The following is a 15,730-nucleotide window of genomic DNA, read 5'->3' on the forward strand; positions in this document are numbered from 1 at the left end:
TCGGATCTCTTCGCCAACCCGCCTGTGCTTGTCCGCTTGCACCTTGTACGCGTGCTGCGCTAGCTCCAGCTGCCGTCGGAGTTGATCGTGGACCTCCTGCAACTCAGACGCGAAAGCGTCCGCCGTCTGCGGTTCCCCTTCCCCCACTCTGTCCAGTCCCGGGAAGGTTCTGGGATTCCTCCCATTGTTGGCGAAGAACGGTGTCACCCCTGTGGACACGTGCTTCGTGTTGTTGTAGGCGAACTCGGCGAGCGGCAGGTAATCCACCCACGTCGCAGGCTGTTGATTGGCATAGCATCTCAGGTACTGCTGCATGATGGCATTGACCCTCTCCGCTTGCCCGTTGGTCTGCGGGTGTCTCGCTGATGTCAGGTTGATTTTGACGTTCAGGAAGCCCATCAGCTTCTGCCAGAAATTCGAGATGAACTGGCGACCGCGGTCGGACAGTATAGACCGCGGCAGCCCGTGCACTTTGAACACGTGATCTATGAACAGTTTGGCTGTTTGTTCTGCCGTGGCCACCTTCGCACACGGTATGAAGTGTGCCATCTTGGTGAACAAGTCCACCACCACTAGTACAGCCGTCTTGCCTCTCGAGCTGGGTAGATCCGTGACAAAGTCCAGGGCCACCCTCTCCCACGGTTCAAACGGCGTTTGCAGCGGTTCGAGCAGTCCCGCCGGTGGTTTGTGCACCGGCTTGGCCCTCTGGCAGGTGTCGCACCTCGAGACGTAGTCCGCGACTTCCCCTCTCAGTCTGGGCCACCAAAAGTCCCTTGCGACTAATTCCACCGTTTTTTCCGTGCCAAAGTGCCCGGCCGTGGGTGCGTCGTGCAACTGCTGCAGTACCTTGGCGCGAAGTTCATCTCCAGGCACGTAGATGGCCCCTTTACGTAAGAGCAAGCCGTCCTGCATCTGGAACTCGTCGCTCTTCGCCGTGCCCTTGTGCACCTCGGCCATCTTCGCCTGCGCGAATGAGTCGTCCTGCAACGCCCGCCGCACCGCCTCCAGGTCTACTGTGGCTGAAGCGCACGCCCACGCTGTTGGCGCGAAGATGTGCATGGCTGCCGCTGGCGTCGCCTCTTCGAGGTATTGCGGTTTTCGGGACAGTGCATCCGCCATGATGTTGGTGTCGCCTGGGACGTACTCTATTCGGAAATCGAAGTCAGCAAAGAACTCCGCCCAACGTATCTGCCTCTGGTTCAGGAACTTCGCCGTGCGCCAGTGCTCCAGATTCTTGTGGTCCGTGCAGACCTGCACCGTGTGCTTGGCGCCGATCAGGAAGTGCCTCCATGCTTTGAATGCTGCATGAATGGCAAGCAACTCCCTGTCCCAGATGGTGTAGTTCTGCTCCGACTTGCTGAGCTTTCTGGAGTAGAACGCTCCCGGTCTCCAGACCCCCTGTGGGTCCCTCTGCAGCAGGACAGCTCCCACTGCTCTATCGGACGCGTCTGTCTCTACCCGCATCGGTCTGCTGGGGTCGATATGCAGCAGTTGCTCTTCCGACGCGAAGAGACGCTTGAGTGCCTGAAAGGACTGCTCTGCCTGCTCCGTCCAGATGAATTTCTTTTTCTTGGAGCTTAGCGTGTCCGTAATAGCCGCCGTCTGCATCGCGAACCCTTTGATAAACTTGCGATAGAAGTTGGCGAAGCCGACAAACCGCTGGACCTCCTTCCGGTTGCGCGGGCTCTTCCAATCCAACACCGCTCGCACCTTGGCGCTGTCCATGGCTAGCCCCTTGTCCGACAACTTGTAACCCAAGAAATCCACCTCCGTCGTGTCGAACTGGCACTTCTCCAGTTTGGCGTACAGTCTATGCTGCTGCAACCTCTCCAGCACCTCCCGAACGTCTTGGTCATGCGCTTGCTGCGACTCGGAGAATATCAGGATGTCATCCAGAAAGCAGACGCACTTCTTGTAGAGGAGTCCCGCCAACACGTGATGCATGAAAGCTTGAAAACAGTGAGAACCGTTTTGCAATCCAAACGGCATCACTCTGTACTCGTAGGTGCCCAGAGGCGTGAACATGGCTGTCTTCCACTCATCGCCCTCCCTCATGCGGATGAGATTGTACGCCCCTCGCAGGTCCAACTTGGTAAACACGCGTCCCTTGCGCACCATCGCCAGTAGGTCGTCAATCCTGGGCATGGGGAAATCAGAGGGCTTGGTCATCTTGTTCAAGAGGCGAAAATCCACCACCAGCCTCTTTTGGGGCGTGTCCTTCTTCTTCACAAAGAAAACAGGACTGCCCCCTACTGCCCTGGACTCCCGGATGAAACCGCGCTCCAAATTGTGATCTATGAACTGTTTGAGTTCCTGTAGTTCATCCTCAGACATGGAATACAGCCTCCCCTTCGGTAGCGTCGCCCCTGGTAGGAGGTCAATCTTGCAGTCATATTGCCTGTGCGGTGGTAACTTGTCTGCCTCCTTCTCGCAGAAGACCTCCAGAAAGTCTGCGTATTTGTGGGGGACTGCTTGCAACGTTCCCAACTGCAGTTGTGATTCCTCCTCCTCTCCCTCCTGTCCGGGCAGGATGCAGTGTTCTGCGCAGTAAGAGGAGCCGAAGATCAGCTGTCGCTGGTACCAAGCCAGTGTCGGACTGTGCCTGTCCAGCCAACTCATGCCCAACACAATGGGTGTGTCCGACAGTCGTGTGACGTTAAAACTGATGACTTCCCTGTGGTTGCCAAGGCGCATCACCATTGGCGGCGTTTGCTTCACCACCTGCCCCCCCAGCAACTCTCTGCCATCCACTGTGACGACTTGCAGGGGCAGAGTGGCCGGCAATAGCTGTATAGCGTGCTGCTCCACAAAATCCTGTGCTATAAAGTCTGCGTTGCTTCCAGAATCCACAGAAAGCGGGACTTCGATAGTGACGCCATCGGGCAGCTGGAGAGATGCTGTGAGTTGCACTACTGGTTTGGGTGGGAGGGGGTCTGTGGGTTGCAAGATCGCTGGGGACTGCTTCAGTGATGCGTCTGGCTGGGCCCCAGTGCCTCTGTCTCCAGCCAGACATCGTCGTTTCCCTGCTGGTGTTCGCTGTGTTGCGTGGCCGCTTTCACCGTTGCGGAGGCTGCAGTGTGCTTGGAGCTCCTCTGGGGACACTCTTTCGCCAAGTGTTGAGAGCTGTCGCATATATAACACTTCCTGGTCCCTCTAGGAGGTTTAGTCTTGACTGCCGCCGGTGCAGGGGCTCTGGTAGCTGACTGAGCCCTGGCTCCTCCCACCTCCATAGGTTCCACTCCCCCTCCTGGCGGAGGTGTAGATTGCGCACGCGTAGCGTCCCTGGGAACGAAAGAGAAACTTCTCGCTGCTTCGCGCCCTCCACGTCCTTCGTCTCTGCACCACGGACGTTCTTCCAGCCTCACCCCCACAGTCAGCGCCCTTTGGACCACCTCCTGCGTGCTCCGGGGCCTCTCCCCCCTCGCAATTTCGTCTTTAACAGCACTGCTTAAACCCTCCCAGAATAGGTCTCTGACTGGGGGCGAATCCCGGTCCCATTCCAAGGCACTGACCAGCGCAAAAAAGCGGGCGTGATACTGGCGTACGCTCGCCCTCCCTTGTTTCAGTCCATGAATCTCCCGTCGGGCAAGATCCACGTCAATGGTAGATAAAAAGCACGCATCCATCGCTTTGATAAAGGCATCTGCATTCTGAAGCGCTGGATCTTTATCCCTCCACAAATTGCGTAGCCACGCTTTAGCATCCCCATGCAAATGGGATAGTATAAACCCCACTTTCTCTTCCTCATCCCTAAAGTCTTTCGCCAGCAGTTGCAGTGCGCACATTACGTCTGCTCGAAAATTGGGGTACTGTTGTAAATTCCCATCGAAGTGAGCCACAAGCCCTCCTGCTCTCCGTGCCAACCCAACCCCCTCCGGTCTGGGTCCTGGCTGCCCATGCTTAACCAATGCTTCAAACCTGGCGTGGAGATCTCTGTAGGCGGCTGCCGCATCCTCCTCCCTTTTCTTGGATGCCTGTACCTCCGCGTTCAATTGGGTCACTGCCTGTTGCAGCGCTGAAATTTTCTCTGCTTCCGTCATCTCTGCCAACCGTTGTGAGCTCGCTCCCAAACACCAATTTCCTCCTCTCGCTGCTTCTGCCTCCGCTGCGAGGTATCAGGTGTCCGAAGCTTAAAAGAGACGGGTCTTACTGTCAGGGCTGCCACTCAGTCCCAGCTCACATAGGACCACGTTAGCCAGCGTTCAGGTTAAAAGAGTCTTTATTGGATTACAGCTTCCATTTCCAAACTGCAATATGCAGCCCTACTTCTTCTAGGTCAGACCGGCGAAGACCCGTCTGAGTCTCCGCCTCTAGCACACCAGCTTAATACCCTAGCCTTGCTCCACCTCCTGCGCCTTTCCCTCCGTCTCTGGGTCCTTCTGCCCCCCGGGGTCTCCTTTTTCCTACTCTCTTCTGACGCGGACCCCCCTGACCCTTCCGCCTCCTTGCGGCGGGCTTTGGGACCTGGTTCACTCTCTGGGCTGCTTACTGCGCCAGCTTCCGCTACATTTGAACTTGGCGCGCGCGCCCAACTCTCAACCTTCCTCTTGATCGTTTCGTCGCTCCCCGAGGTGGGCGTGACTACTCCTGACTCATGCCCTCCCTCCTTCTGAAAGCCTCCGGAACCCGATATCTGGTCCCCTTTCTCCCCGCTGTTCCCGTCTGGGTACGTGGGTCCCGATCTCCAACTGCTGCTCTCTGATTCCTCTCTGGACCCTTCTTCCTGGGGTGTCCCCCTGCTTTCCCCCCTTGCTCTGACTGCTGGCGCTCCCTTCTGGGAATCCTCGGACTCACTGGATAAGCTCGGCGATCTCGGTTCGTCATCCCCACTCATCTTTCCTTCGTATTCCTCCCCCTCGCTCTCTGTCTCCTCCCTTCTCTGCGTCTCTGCTTCTGAACCCCTGACATCTTATAATCTCCCCTTTCTCATACAGAGCCCATGGTGGCTTACATCATCTAAAAACACAGGCTTAAACAACATAATTAAAACCACAACCTAAAAAAAAAATAGTAATCGAAGTGTAGAACAACCAGTGATACAGTTACAGCAAACGGGTCTCTGTTACTATGTCACAAAGGGCTGCAAAAATAAATAGATCTGGAAGTGATTCCTTAATTAAAATAGCAGGGCAACAACAGGAAGTTCCACAGAGGATGCCACCACTGAAAAGGCCTTGCGTTACATTCACCAGGGGATCCACAACCAGCACCAGCACCCCCACTACAGAACTCAAAACTTTGTTTGGCTGGTACTAGGGCAAGCTTGTTCAGGACTGTGTATGTTAGTACTAACAACTTGAAATTATCTAATAAAATGGTATTATTGTGAAACATATTTTAGTTTCTGCATGTAGCCAGAATCCACATTTGCCAAGGGCGAAGCATCTCACCTCTCAGTCATTACCTCCCAGGAAATTCAAATAAATCCCAATTTGAGTTCATTGCTAAGATTTATGTCCAAGTGGTTGTTTTGTGTCCTTTCATCTGCTGCAGGAAGTAAGATTCCTTGAATATGAATTTTGTTTTTTGTCTAAAGGTTCCCTTGGCAACTCTTGCAACAATTTATTTTATCTTATTTCAACATTCATAGACGGCTGATTATCCCCTTCTTCTGGGCATTTATCAAGCAACACGGTTATCACTTGGTAACATTATTTCTCATGTATATATATGTGTGTCGTAATTGCATTGTAAGAAATGTCTGTTGATATTAGCTAATCTTTGATAGCCATTTCCCACTCAAACAATGTAGTTTGATAACTGAAATTCCCATACCATATCATAAGTATGGTTGCATGATTGGTGCAGATTCTCTTACATTTGAGTATATTGGGGATAAATTTCATAGTGTCTTGTTTCATAATGGTAGCTGAATGTATCTTGTTCCAATATGTGGTTTTTTTGTGTTTGTTTAATATTAAAGGCTGCTGATCGAGAAAGCAGGGGGAGGCAGACAGACAACAGACAGATCCCCAGTTATGCTTTTGATGAACATAGACTCAAGGGATGGGAAAATACCAGGAAATACAAAGTATAATGTTATTGAAGCACACATTCCAAATACCTCTGTAGTAGTTGTAAAATTATGTCCCATAGCACCTATATATTGATATGGTTTATGAAAACTTTGATTCCAGAAATGTACTACTGCAGCAAGGAGATTTCATGTCCCTCAATATGTGTGGATAGCATAAACTCTATGCTAATAACCTCCATCTCTGTAAGTCGGAAAAACAGGTATATATACATTGTCCTTAACAACCCCTTATAAAACCTGCTTGGCCTCATGGTAAAATGTGGCACTTCTCACAAATACTGCAACAAGCAATAAACAGAAGAGACAGGAGCAGAACCAAGCACTGTGCAGAGGCAAGTAATTGCTATTGCAGTTGAGAGTCACCTAAATTTCTTGGAAATGGTTTGCCTAGAGAATGCAAGTTACCTCCAGGTTGATGGTTTTTACGGAGTGTGAAGAAGATGCCTCACATCTCTGCTTCCTGTAGTTAACAATGCAGCACTTACGTTTCTCTGGTGTCACTGTTGGCAGTGGTTCAGGGTGCCTCTTTAGCTCTGGAGGGATGAGGTGGTCTTCTCCTTCACAGCAGGAAAGCATTACATGGCTGCAAGGGTAGCCAAGATTGGGGTTGGACTCGCAGCTTTGACCTTCACTTTTCACTCGTAGGCCCAACGCACAGCAATCGCAGCATTGCTGCAAGAGAAGGGGACTGTTAGCATGGCAACTCTGGCGGTGTCACCAAATAACTGCTATATATTATTCTTATTTACTAATTTATATATCACTTGTAAGCCAAAATGGCTTCTAGCATGATGATGTGGTGTAGTGGTTAAGAGCGGTGGACTCGTAATCTGGTGAACCGGGTTCGCGTCTCCGCTCCTCCACATGCAGCTGCTGGGTGACCTTGGGCCAGTCACACTTCTCTGAAGTCTCTCAGCCCCACTCACCTCACAGAGTGTTTGTTGTGGGGGAGGAAGGGAAAGGAGAATGTTAGCCGCTTTGAGACTCCTTCAGGTAGTGATAAAGCGGGATATCAAATCCAAACTCTTCTTCTTCTTCTAGTGGGCAGGAACTTGAGAGGAATTCAGTTCAATTCATATTGAAAGTGAACCTACTAACTTCCCCCAATAATACATGAACTGAAGCATGGCCATCCTAAGAAATGTGCACTTCCTAGTGCTATTTTTTTCAGTCGGAGTGTGACAGAGTGCAGTCCTGGCACCTCTCAGGTGGGCACCATTGCTGGCTGGCACTCTCCCCCCCACACACACCTCACTTCTTGCCTTTATGTACTTCTGAGGAGCCCAAAACAAACAATGCATGTCAAAATGGAAGCTGGCCAGCGTGTGCGAGTCTACACTTTTTTAAGATCTATGACTCCACCCACCTTCTAGCTGCAGTTGGTCTAGCAAAGGGGTGGAGCCAGTTCACATTTTCTTCAATCTGTCTCCCTTGTAGTGGCAGCAGGCTTTAAGCTTTCCAGCTAGACCTCTACCATTGCACACACACGTTTGCACGAGGGCCCTTCTGAGCATAGCTGTCAACTTTCAGATTGGAAAATAAGGGATCAGCAGCCTTGAAAATAAGGGATCAGCAGCCTCATCTGTCCCAGGGACAGTCTACAGGATATCTAACAATCCGGGATAACAGCAGGAAGCAGCAGAAATGGCACTGGAATGAGGGAATTTCCCACCCAAAAAGGGAAGTTTGACAGTTATGCTTCTGAGCTGCCCTAGCCATCACCCCGAATCTAAGAAAATTAGGGAGGCAGGGGTGCATTTGTTTCACCTGCATCAGAATCAGGGGCACTGGAATCAGTCACTGGGTGACAGGGCAGCCCTGAACAAACTGTAACAAATTCATGTGATATTTAATATATCAGGCTCACGTGTGAACCAGCTTTTCAATACAGCTGCACAAGACCTATTGTGCTTGGGCTTCAGCAGCTAAAATGGCATCTTTATGGTGGACTTCATCATTCTGCAAATCCCTGTTTTCAACACAAAGGTTTCAGGATCATATATCAGATCTCCTCCCTCCCCATATGTTTCTTTATGATTTGTGACAAAATTCACATTAACGAACACAACAGTCGATCCGTACCTACTAGTAAATGTTGCAATCACCCACAACAAGAAGTTTCAAAGCTGAAAATTCAAGTATAATAGACCTGTTCTTTCTTACTGAGAAACTTAATTTATCGCAGCAGGTAATTATAATTACCCCTACGGCATCCAATTTATGATTCCATTTTCAAACTGTTAAATCAAGCCACAACAAACAATAAAAATGCACATAATTTCCCAACAAACAAAAACAACTAAAAAGAGCTGGATTTTCCACCCCACAGCTCTTTCTTTCCTAGGTGCAATAAAGAGAAGACAACTGAAAGAGGCATTTTAATGTGTTTTTATATTAATTTAATGCTGCAACAAAGTGCTCATGTATATTTTGAGTTGATGCCAAAATACTTCCCCCTATTCCTTCATTGGCAGGCTGGCTGATTGACAGTGTAAGCAGCCAGTCACAAGAAATGTATTATTTTAATCTCAGGCCCATTTCTCTCTGGGCCTCATAATGTCTGCAGCAAAATTGCCCCCATTGCATTTGAGGGAAGTGGTGAAGGGGATAGTGCTCCTGAGTTCAAAGAGGAAATAGCACCAAAGGCTAGGCATCTTCGCAACTGCCCTGCAGAGTTCATACCCATTTTCTGAAAATTTCACTGGTTGCTGTTTTGATTACAGGCTGCTTTCAAGGTATTGATTTTTAACTTTAAAGCTGCAACCCTAAAAGAATTTGCCTGGGAATAAATAAATCAGGTGCAAACAAAAAATAATTCATTTTCCAGGTAAAGTAACCCCCTCTGATGATTACAAGCCTGACTTGTCAGGCACAATGGAACTTTTGCGTTGCCTTCTCCCCACTGTGGTGTTTCCTTGCTATTGCCCATCACTCCTCCCTGGCGTTATGGTATTATGGCAGGTTTAGAGACAGTATTTTTGCTTATAATAGATGCCTGTCTGAAGCATTTTTTAAAAATCTCGATTGCCTTGGAGCCATGAAGCACTTCAGAGGTGCTTCAACACATACTGCCTTGAAGATACCTCAGTTCACCTTTGGCAAGCCCTAAACCTTTCAAAAGCAGTCTTCTTCAGCTTGGGATTTAGAAATTTATCTGAATCTGATGCACACCTCTAATATATATGTCTACATGGAGCAAAGGTGATGTTTTATCAAACTTCTGAGATAAAATTAGCCTCTACCTGAAACATAGCAGGACCTGCACTGTGAGTTTGCTCCCTAGAGAAATTGACCAGACCCTTCCCACTGCAGTTTTTGTGAGATCTTTCAGGATGGCTTTATTCCACTGGGGTGTCTAAGAAGTAGGGCTACTTACTTTGACTTCTTAAGAAGACAGGATTACAGTGGTGCCCCGCAAGACGAATGCCTCGCAAGACGGAAAACTCGCTAGACGAAAGAGTTTTCCGTTTTGGAGGTGCTTCGCAAGACAAATTTCCTATGGGCTTGCTTCGCAAGACGACAATGTCTTGCGAGTTCCTGCTGTTTTTTTCCCCTTCCCCCCCTTTTTCTAAGCCGCTAAGCCGCTTATCAGCTGATCCGATCAGCAGATAAGCCGCTAATAGCGCTAATAGTGCTAATCCGCTAATCCGTCAATGGGCTTGCTTCGCAAGACGAAAAAACCGCTAGACAAAGAGAATCACAGAACGGATTCTTTTCATCCTGCGAGGCACTACTGTAGTTCATTTGTGTTTAAGAAGATGGAATATTGTTAACATCTTGCATCTGTGTTGTTCTTATGAACTGATTTTATAATGTTTTGCATTGTTGATGTTTTATTTTTCTTATAAGCTGCTACTTTGAGGACCCGAGTAGTCAAAATGTAGTAAACAAATTCAAATGTACATAAATACATTTTATATTCCTCCTAGAGTCTTCCGTAGACTAGAGAGTCATTATGGACTAAACTTGGAATCTTTAATGAGCAGAGTGTCCTGCAGCATTTCTATGTTTTCCACGCCTGCTTTTATTCTTTTCTTCTAACTTCCTTCTTCTCTTACAGATGTCATCTTTATTGTACTTCCCTCCATCTGGGCTTGAGGTTTTATCTTTTCAGTGTGTTGGATGCTTTCATATTCATATCTCTGTAGCCTGCCACAGAATACTAAATGATGTTTAAGAGCATGCATGCTTTTAAACCAACATTAATTGGCTCAATAAAAGGAATCTGTTATTTTATTTCTTTTTTTATAGGTACACTACCCTTAATCAAAGGAATGAGAAGCAGAATTACAGCATTGTACGAAGCTTATCAAGCACAATTAAGGCTGTAAGGCTGATTGGGTTGTCTCAGAAAAAATCAGAATGCCCTCAGGACTAAGTGTTACCCTGTCTTAGTGACATTCACCACAAACCAATCCAGGAATACAGATATGATAATATGCCTCCCTTTCCCATTCATCTTGTTTGCTCATTCTTGCCAATGCCCCACAGTGCACATTTGTAGTTGGGAAACCCAATCCCATTTTCTCTATGCCTCAGAAATACTCTTTGCAGTCTTACTATTAACTGTTCTTTTGAAGGCATCTTCCTTGAACCATCAGCCAGTGAAGGCTGGCCCATTAGGGCAAATTAAGCCCTGGACTGCCAACATCAGCCTGCCCTCAGCTGGCCCCCAGCTGCCTGCCTTCTTAGTGACAAGCAGCCCCAGTGCTGGCCCTGGCCCTCAACTTCCTCCTTCTCCTTAGTCTGACAGAGTTGTAGAGTTGGAAGGGACCACAAGGGCCATCAACCTGAAGGAGCGTCTCCACCTCCATCATTCTGCCTGGACACTGAGGTCCAGCTCCGAGGGCCTTCTGGTGGTTCCCTCACTGCAAGAAGTGAGGTTACAGGGAACCAGGCAGAGGGCCTTCTCAGTAGTGGCACCCACCCTGTGGAATGCCCTCCCATCAGATGTCAAGTAAATAACAACTAGCTGACTTTTAGAAGACATCTGAAGGCAGCCTTGTTTAGGGAAGTTTTTAATGTTTGATGTTTTATCGTGATTTTAATATTCTGTTGGAAGCCGCCCAGAGTGGCTGGGTTTCCAGATGGGCAGGGTATAAATATTAAATTATTATTATTATTATTATTATTATTATTATTATTATTATTATTATTATTATTATTTCCAACCTACTGCAGTACAGGAATCTTTTGCTCAATGTGTAGCTAGAACCCACAACCCTGAGATTAAGAATCTCATGCTCTACTGACTGAGCTATCATCTCAATGCCACGCTTGTTGAACAAAGCAAGCAGGAGGATGGGGACAAGCGATGTCATTGGCTTTACCTGTCATTGGCTCTGGCTCCACCTCCTCCACCCTCAGTCCCAATGGGCACCAGCCACCACTGCCAACAGCAGGAGGCTGAATGCTAGCAAACACAGCATGCATTTCCTATTTCAAACAGCTCACCATTCAACATTATTTAATAGGTGATTAGGTGTAGTTGCACCAGTAATACCACCCTGACTTACAATGCTGCTTACAATGCAATTGGGTGCATATCTTCTCATAAGCAAGTCCCATCAAACCTTTTTATGGGACTTGCTCCCAGGTAAGCATGCATGAAATCACAGCCCCATTCTCTGAAATAATGCGCATGGAACAAGACTTCACTGCACAAAGAAGTAATTCCCGAAATTTGGAGGCGTCCTTGACAAGCAGTTCTCCCTGTTCATTCACTAGGAATTTTATGGCAACTGGGCTGTACAGTTTATATCATAGCAACATCCATTGCAGATAAATGATCCATAACACAAATCTCAGCATAGCATTTTTACTCATTTTCAGAAATAATCAAATACTGTAATAATGTCCTGAAAATTAGATTATTCAGTAGGAATAATAAGCCTCACCAACCAATTAACCCCTGTGTTGCACCAAGAATGACCTTACATTTTTCATACTAACAGAAGTTATTCGTAAGACACTTTGATATTACAAGACTTGGCAGGATTAATGCATTTCCTGCTGAGGCAATGGAAAATTACACTCGGGAGTATCAAACAACTTTGTAAATGGTGATCAATGTTTAATGAATTCTGAAACCTTCAGTTTGGCTACAATCTGGAAGAAAGGACATAATAAATAAGGAGTCAGATCCTAAGCAGGCAGAAACTGGCAAGGCTCCATTGTATGGGAATCAATGAAGTGAATGAAGCTGTGCAATTTTTTTGCCAGGGCAAATCCCCCTCTCCCCCCCCCTAATTTAGCATCTGCGTCGATCTTTATTTATGAGCTAAAGTTTCTGGAGTGAAACATTTCTTCTTCTAAGTCAAGTGTTCTGTTCAACTGCTCAGTTCAGCTCAGCTTCAATCCAATAAGTGGTTAAGCAAGGAAGGGGAGGGGGCTGATGTAATCTACTTCCCTATCTATAATATGATTTTTAAAAAGCAAGTAACATGCTGTTAAGTATAATACTGGAGATAGACTTCTTAAGCTATGCACTAATGAAATTCTTATCTATTAGATATATGGAAAAGCATATTAAAATGAAGGCCCTGAAATTCAAGATTGTGCATCTGGCTGAAGCAGAGAAATAAATATGAGCAGTCAAAATGCTTAGCTAAGTGAAATTTTCATTCCTGGTCCATGATGCTTTGCAATTAAGGAGAGAGAGAGAGAGAGAGAGAACAAATGCCAAACCCTTAAAAGTGCCAAAGCTTAACCTGATTTGAATTAGTAATGGTGCCACAAAGGTTCCAGCATTGTGCCTTGCCTTATAAAACGATCCTCCGCAGGTCTCACTTTCATCCGGGCCACACAATTCACCTTCTCTGGCAGCAATCATGCCAACAATGCAGCTGTTTTCCTTTAAATACGAGACACAACACTGCTTCTGAGCAATTCTACAACAAATAAAACACATGATGCTCTCAAAAGGCAGGTTTCTACTTGCAAATGCCATTATTCAATAAGAACTGACACCACTGGACACGCCAAATAGATGTTCTGCATGTTTTCTTGCCCTTTCATTGGCATCACTATTTTGCAGCTCAAAATGCTGAATCAAGAGGTCAACAGGGGCAAAGGAGTGTGTGTGTGTGTGTGTGTGTGTGTAGGGGCAGTACTGTGTTTGCCACAACAGGAAGGTTGTGGAATGGTGTTAGTGGAGCTCTAGGTTCATGGCACTGTTGTCCTACAGGGATCAATCCTGCAGGCTGCTTCGCCAGCGTGTTTCCCACAGGATTGCACTTCTCCACTCAATCCTGCTGGCTGCAAGGGGCTGCTTTGTGCTGGCAATGCAGCACCCAGCAGGTTTAAACCATCTGCTTGCCAGCTGGTTCAATGCTGACGACTGCAGTGGTTTGCTTCACCACACCCAGCAGGACCAAACCCGGAGATTCCCCCCGCCCCTCCAGCACTTTACATTTGGCTTGGGAATTCATTGGCAACTAGAGCAACTGATGCAATCTTGGTCTTGCATGATCCAACTGCCTAGAGTTGACCATGATTTTAGCAACCATGATTCAGAAGGATCTAGGGGCCAAGTGGTGGGTCTCAAATTAGTTTCTCCATGTCCTTAAAATGCATCCTTCTCAGTAGTGGCACCCTCCCTGTGGAACGCCCTCCCACCAGATGTCAAAGAGAACAACAACTACCAGACTTTTAGAAGACATCTGAAAGCAGTCCTGTTTAGGGAAGCTTTTAATGTTTGATGTATCACAGTATTTTAATATTCTTTTGGAAGCCACCCAGAGTGGCTGGGGAAACCCAGCCAGATGGGCAGGGTATAAATAATAAATTATTATTATTATTATTATTATTATTATTATTATTATTATTATTCATAACAACATGACTATTAGTACTGTCCATCTCTGGGGGGGTTTCTGCAAGATGCCCTGCAATCCACTGGATGCTTACTTGTGAGTAAGTCCCTGTTCTGAAATCCTGGAGAGTTCGGTCCTGATGGACCAACAAGTCTGATTTAATATAAGGCACTTTCCTATGGTCCCTATGCAGGAACATACATTCCAGGTCTTGATCAACATAGAAATATTATATATTGCAGGGTGCCAACTTGAATAAAATATTGGGGGAAGGTAAGCCATGTCCCAACGTAATAGATCACACGACACAGTGCACACACACTATTTGAATGGCAATGCTCATCAACCTTGGGGAGGACCAGCCCCCTCAAATATTTTATTCAGGGGGCCAAAGGGACCTTGGCCCCTAGGGGTTGGCTCCTATGTTATATTATCCTGCCAGATACAAGCATTACCATTCCATCCATGGCAAACATGGATTCAGTCATTCTCATTATTTATTTATTGGCTCAGTATACATATTTATTTATACATATAATATACATATAATACATATTTATACATATTTATTTATTGGCTCAGTATACATCCAGTCCACACCTTCCATTGGTACAATGCTCAGGCCATGATAAGAGGTGGGATTGTGCAGCTGCTATAAAAGCATAAAATGAGGAGCCTTGACACGCTCCTCTTTGTATAAATACATACCAAATATCATGCTTCTATCACCAAGTGCACTTTTTTCTCCTCGCTAAGCTCCTGTACTCCATCAGTATCAGATCTACTTTGGTTATTTGTAAACTTGCTATAAAAAGTTGCAGTGAAATGAGTATAATCTTTTTGAGCAGGAGTTCAGTCTGATATTTACATATGGAATGAGAAGAAAGACCCATTAATTAAATTCTAAATCCCTTTGTAAGGAGCTCATTTACTTAAAATTTGATCTTTATTTATTTAGTTTCCATTTGTGCTAGACATTTCCCCCCACAAATGAGAGAGAAACTGGCTCACATTTTCTTAATTGCAGTATTCCTGCTATTTTAGACCAAGGGTCTTGATTCCTTTATGTAACTATAATAGTGCACTTCTTAGCAAATGGGTCATATCAAATTCTGTGAGATTACGCTGGGGAAACAGATTCAGGTGGCAGTGACGGAAAGTAAGCATCCCATTAACTCAGTTCCATATGCACAGTCCTTTGCATAGTGCACTTTATGTGTGCCGTTTATGAGAAACAGACTTTTGCACTTAGCACAGATTCTCAGCAGGGAGCTTGACTTTTATCAGGCAAAATTAAAGGCCTTATCTTATTCATCTATAGCATTAAAAAAAATCATCGTATGATCTGCGATAAGCCAAAATAATTGTTCTCCTGTAATTGGAGGAATGTGCATATTAAAAGGTTCAAGTTCATTAAGGCTCTATATTTTGGGAGAGAAATGTTCCATATATATATGTCAGGCCGTCTTGCCACACTTCAGTAAGTTTACGCAGCATGTGCGCAGATGGGCTTATCCATATCTTTCTTCTGCACTTTCCAGGCATGGTCCACAATTTAAAGCTCTGTGACAGGGTGCACCCCTCCAGAGCTTTCCTGGTGAAAACTAGCTCTTTATAGCTCAATCAGAACAAACGTCAATCTGCAGAAAACCTGAACTGATGTTTGGTCTGATTTAAGTTTTAAAGAACGGGTTTTTGTGAGAAAAGCTTGGGGCCAAAAAAGAGAGAAAAGGCACGTTTGGACATGGAGTGTTAAAGCATGGAGCTCTGGGTTGAAAGAGCAGGGCAAATGGTAAGAGTGGATAATCCCTGTATGTGTGTAACATGGATCATATGTCAGATTATAAAACGCAGGCTGCTTGTAATTTTTCAGCTTCTT

The 15,730-nt window shown here is 46.3% G+C and overlaps 1 protein-coding gene across 1 annotated transcript in view; it reads right to left on the reverse strand.

Annotated features, from left to right (window-relative positions):
- The window catches only part of FBLN2 (fibulin 2), a 127,290-nt gene that overhangs the window by 43,074 nt on the left and 68,486 nt on the right, over positions 1 to 15,730 (reverse strand). Inside the window, 2 exon segments of the mRNA XM_081175932.1 lie at positions 6,523 to 6,709; positions 12,798 to 12,927. Of these exon segments, the coding sequence (XP_081032058.1) occupies positions 6,523 to 6,709; positions 12,798 to 12,927 (317 nt within the window).

This window comes from Podarcis bocagei (assembly GCF_964188305.1).
Source record: "Podarcis bocagei genome assembly, chromosome: 2".
Taxonomy (NCBI): Eukaryota; Metazoa; Chordata; class Lepidosauria; order Squamata; family Lacertidae; genus Podarcis; species Podarcis bocagei.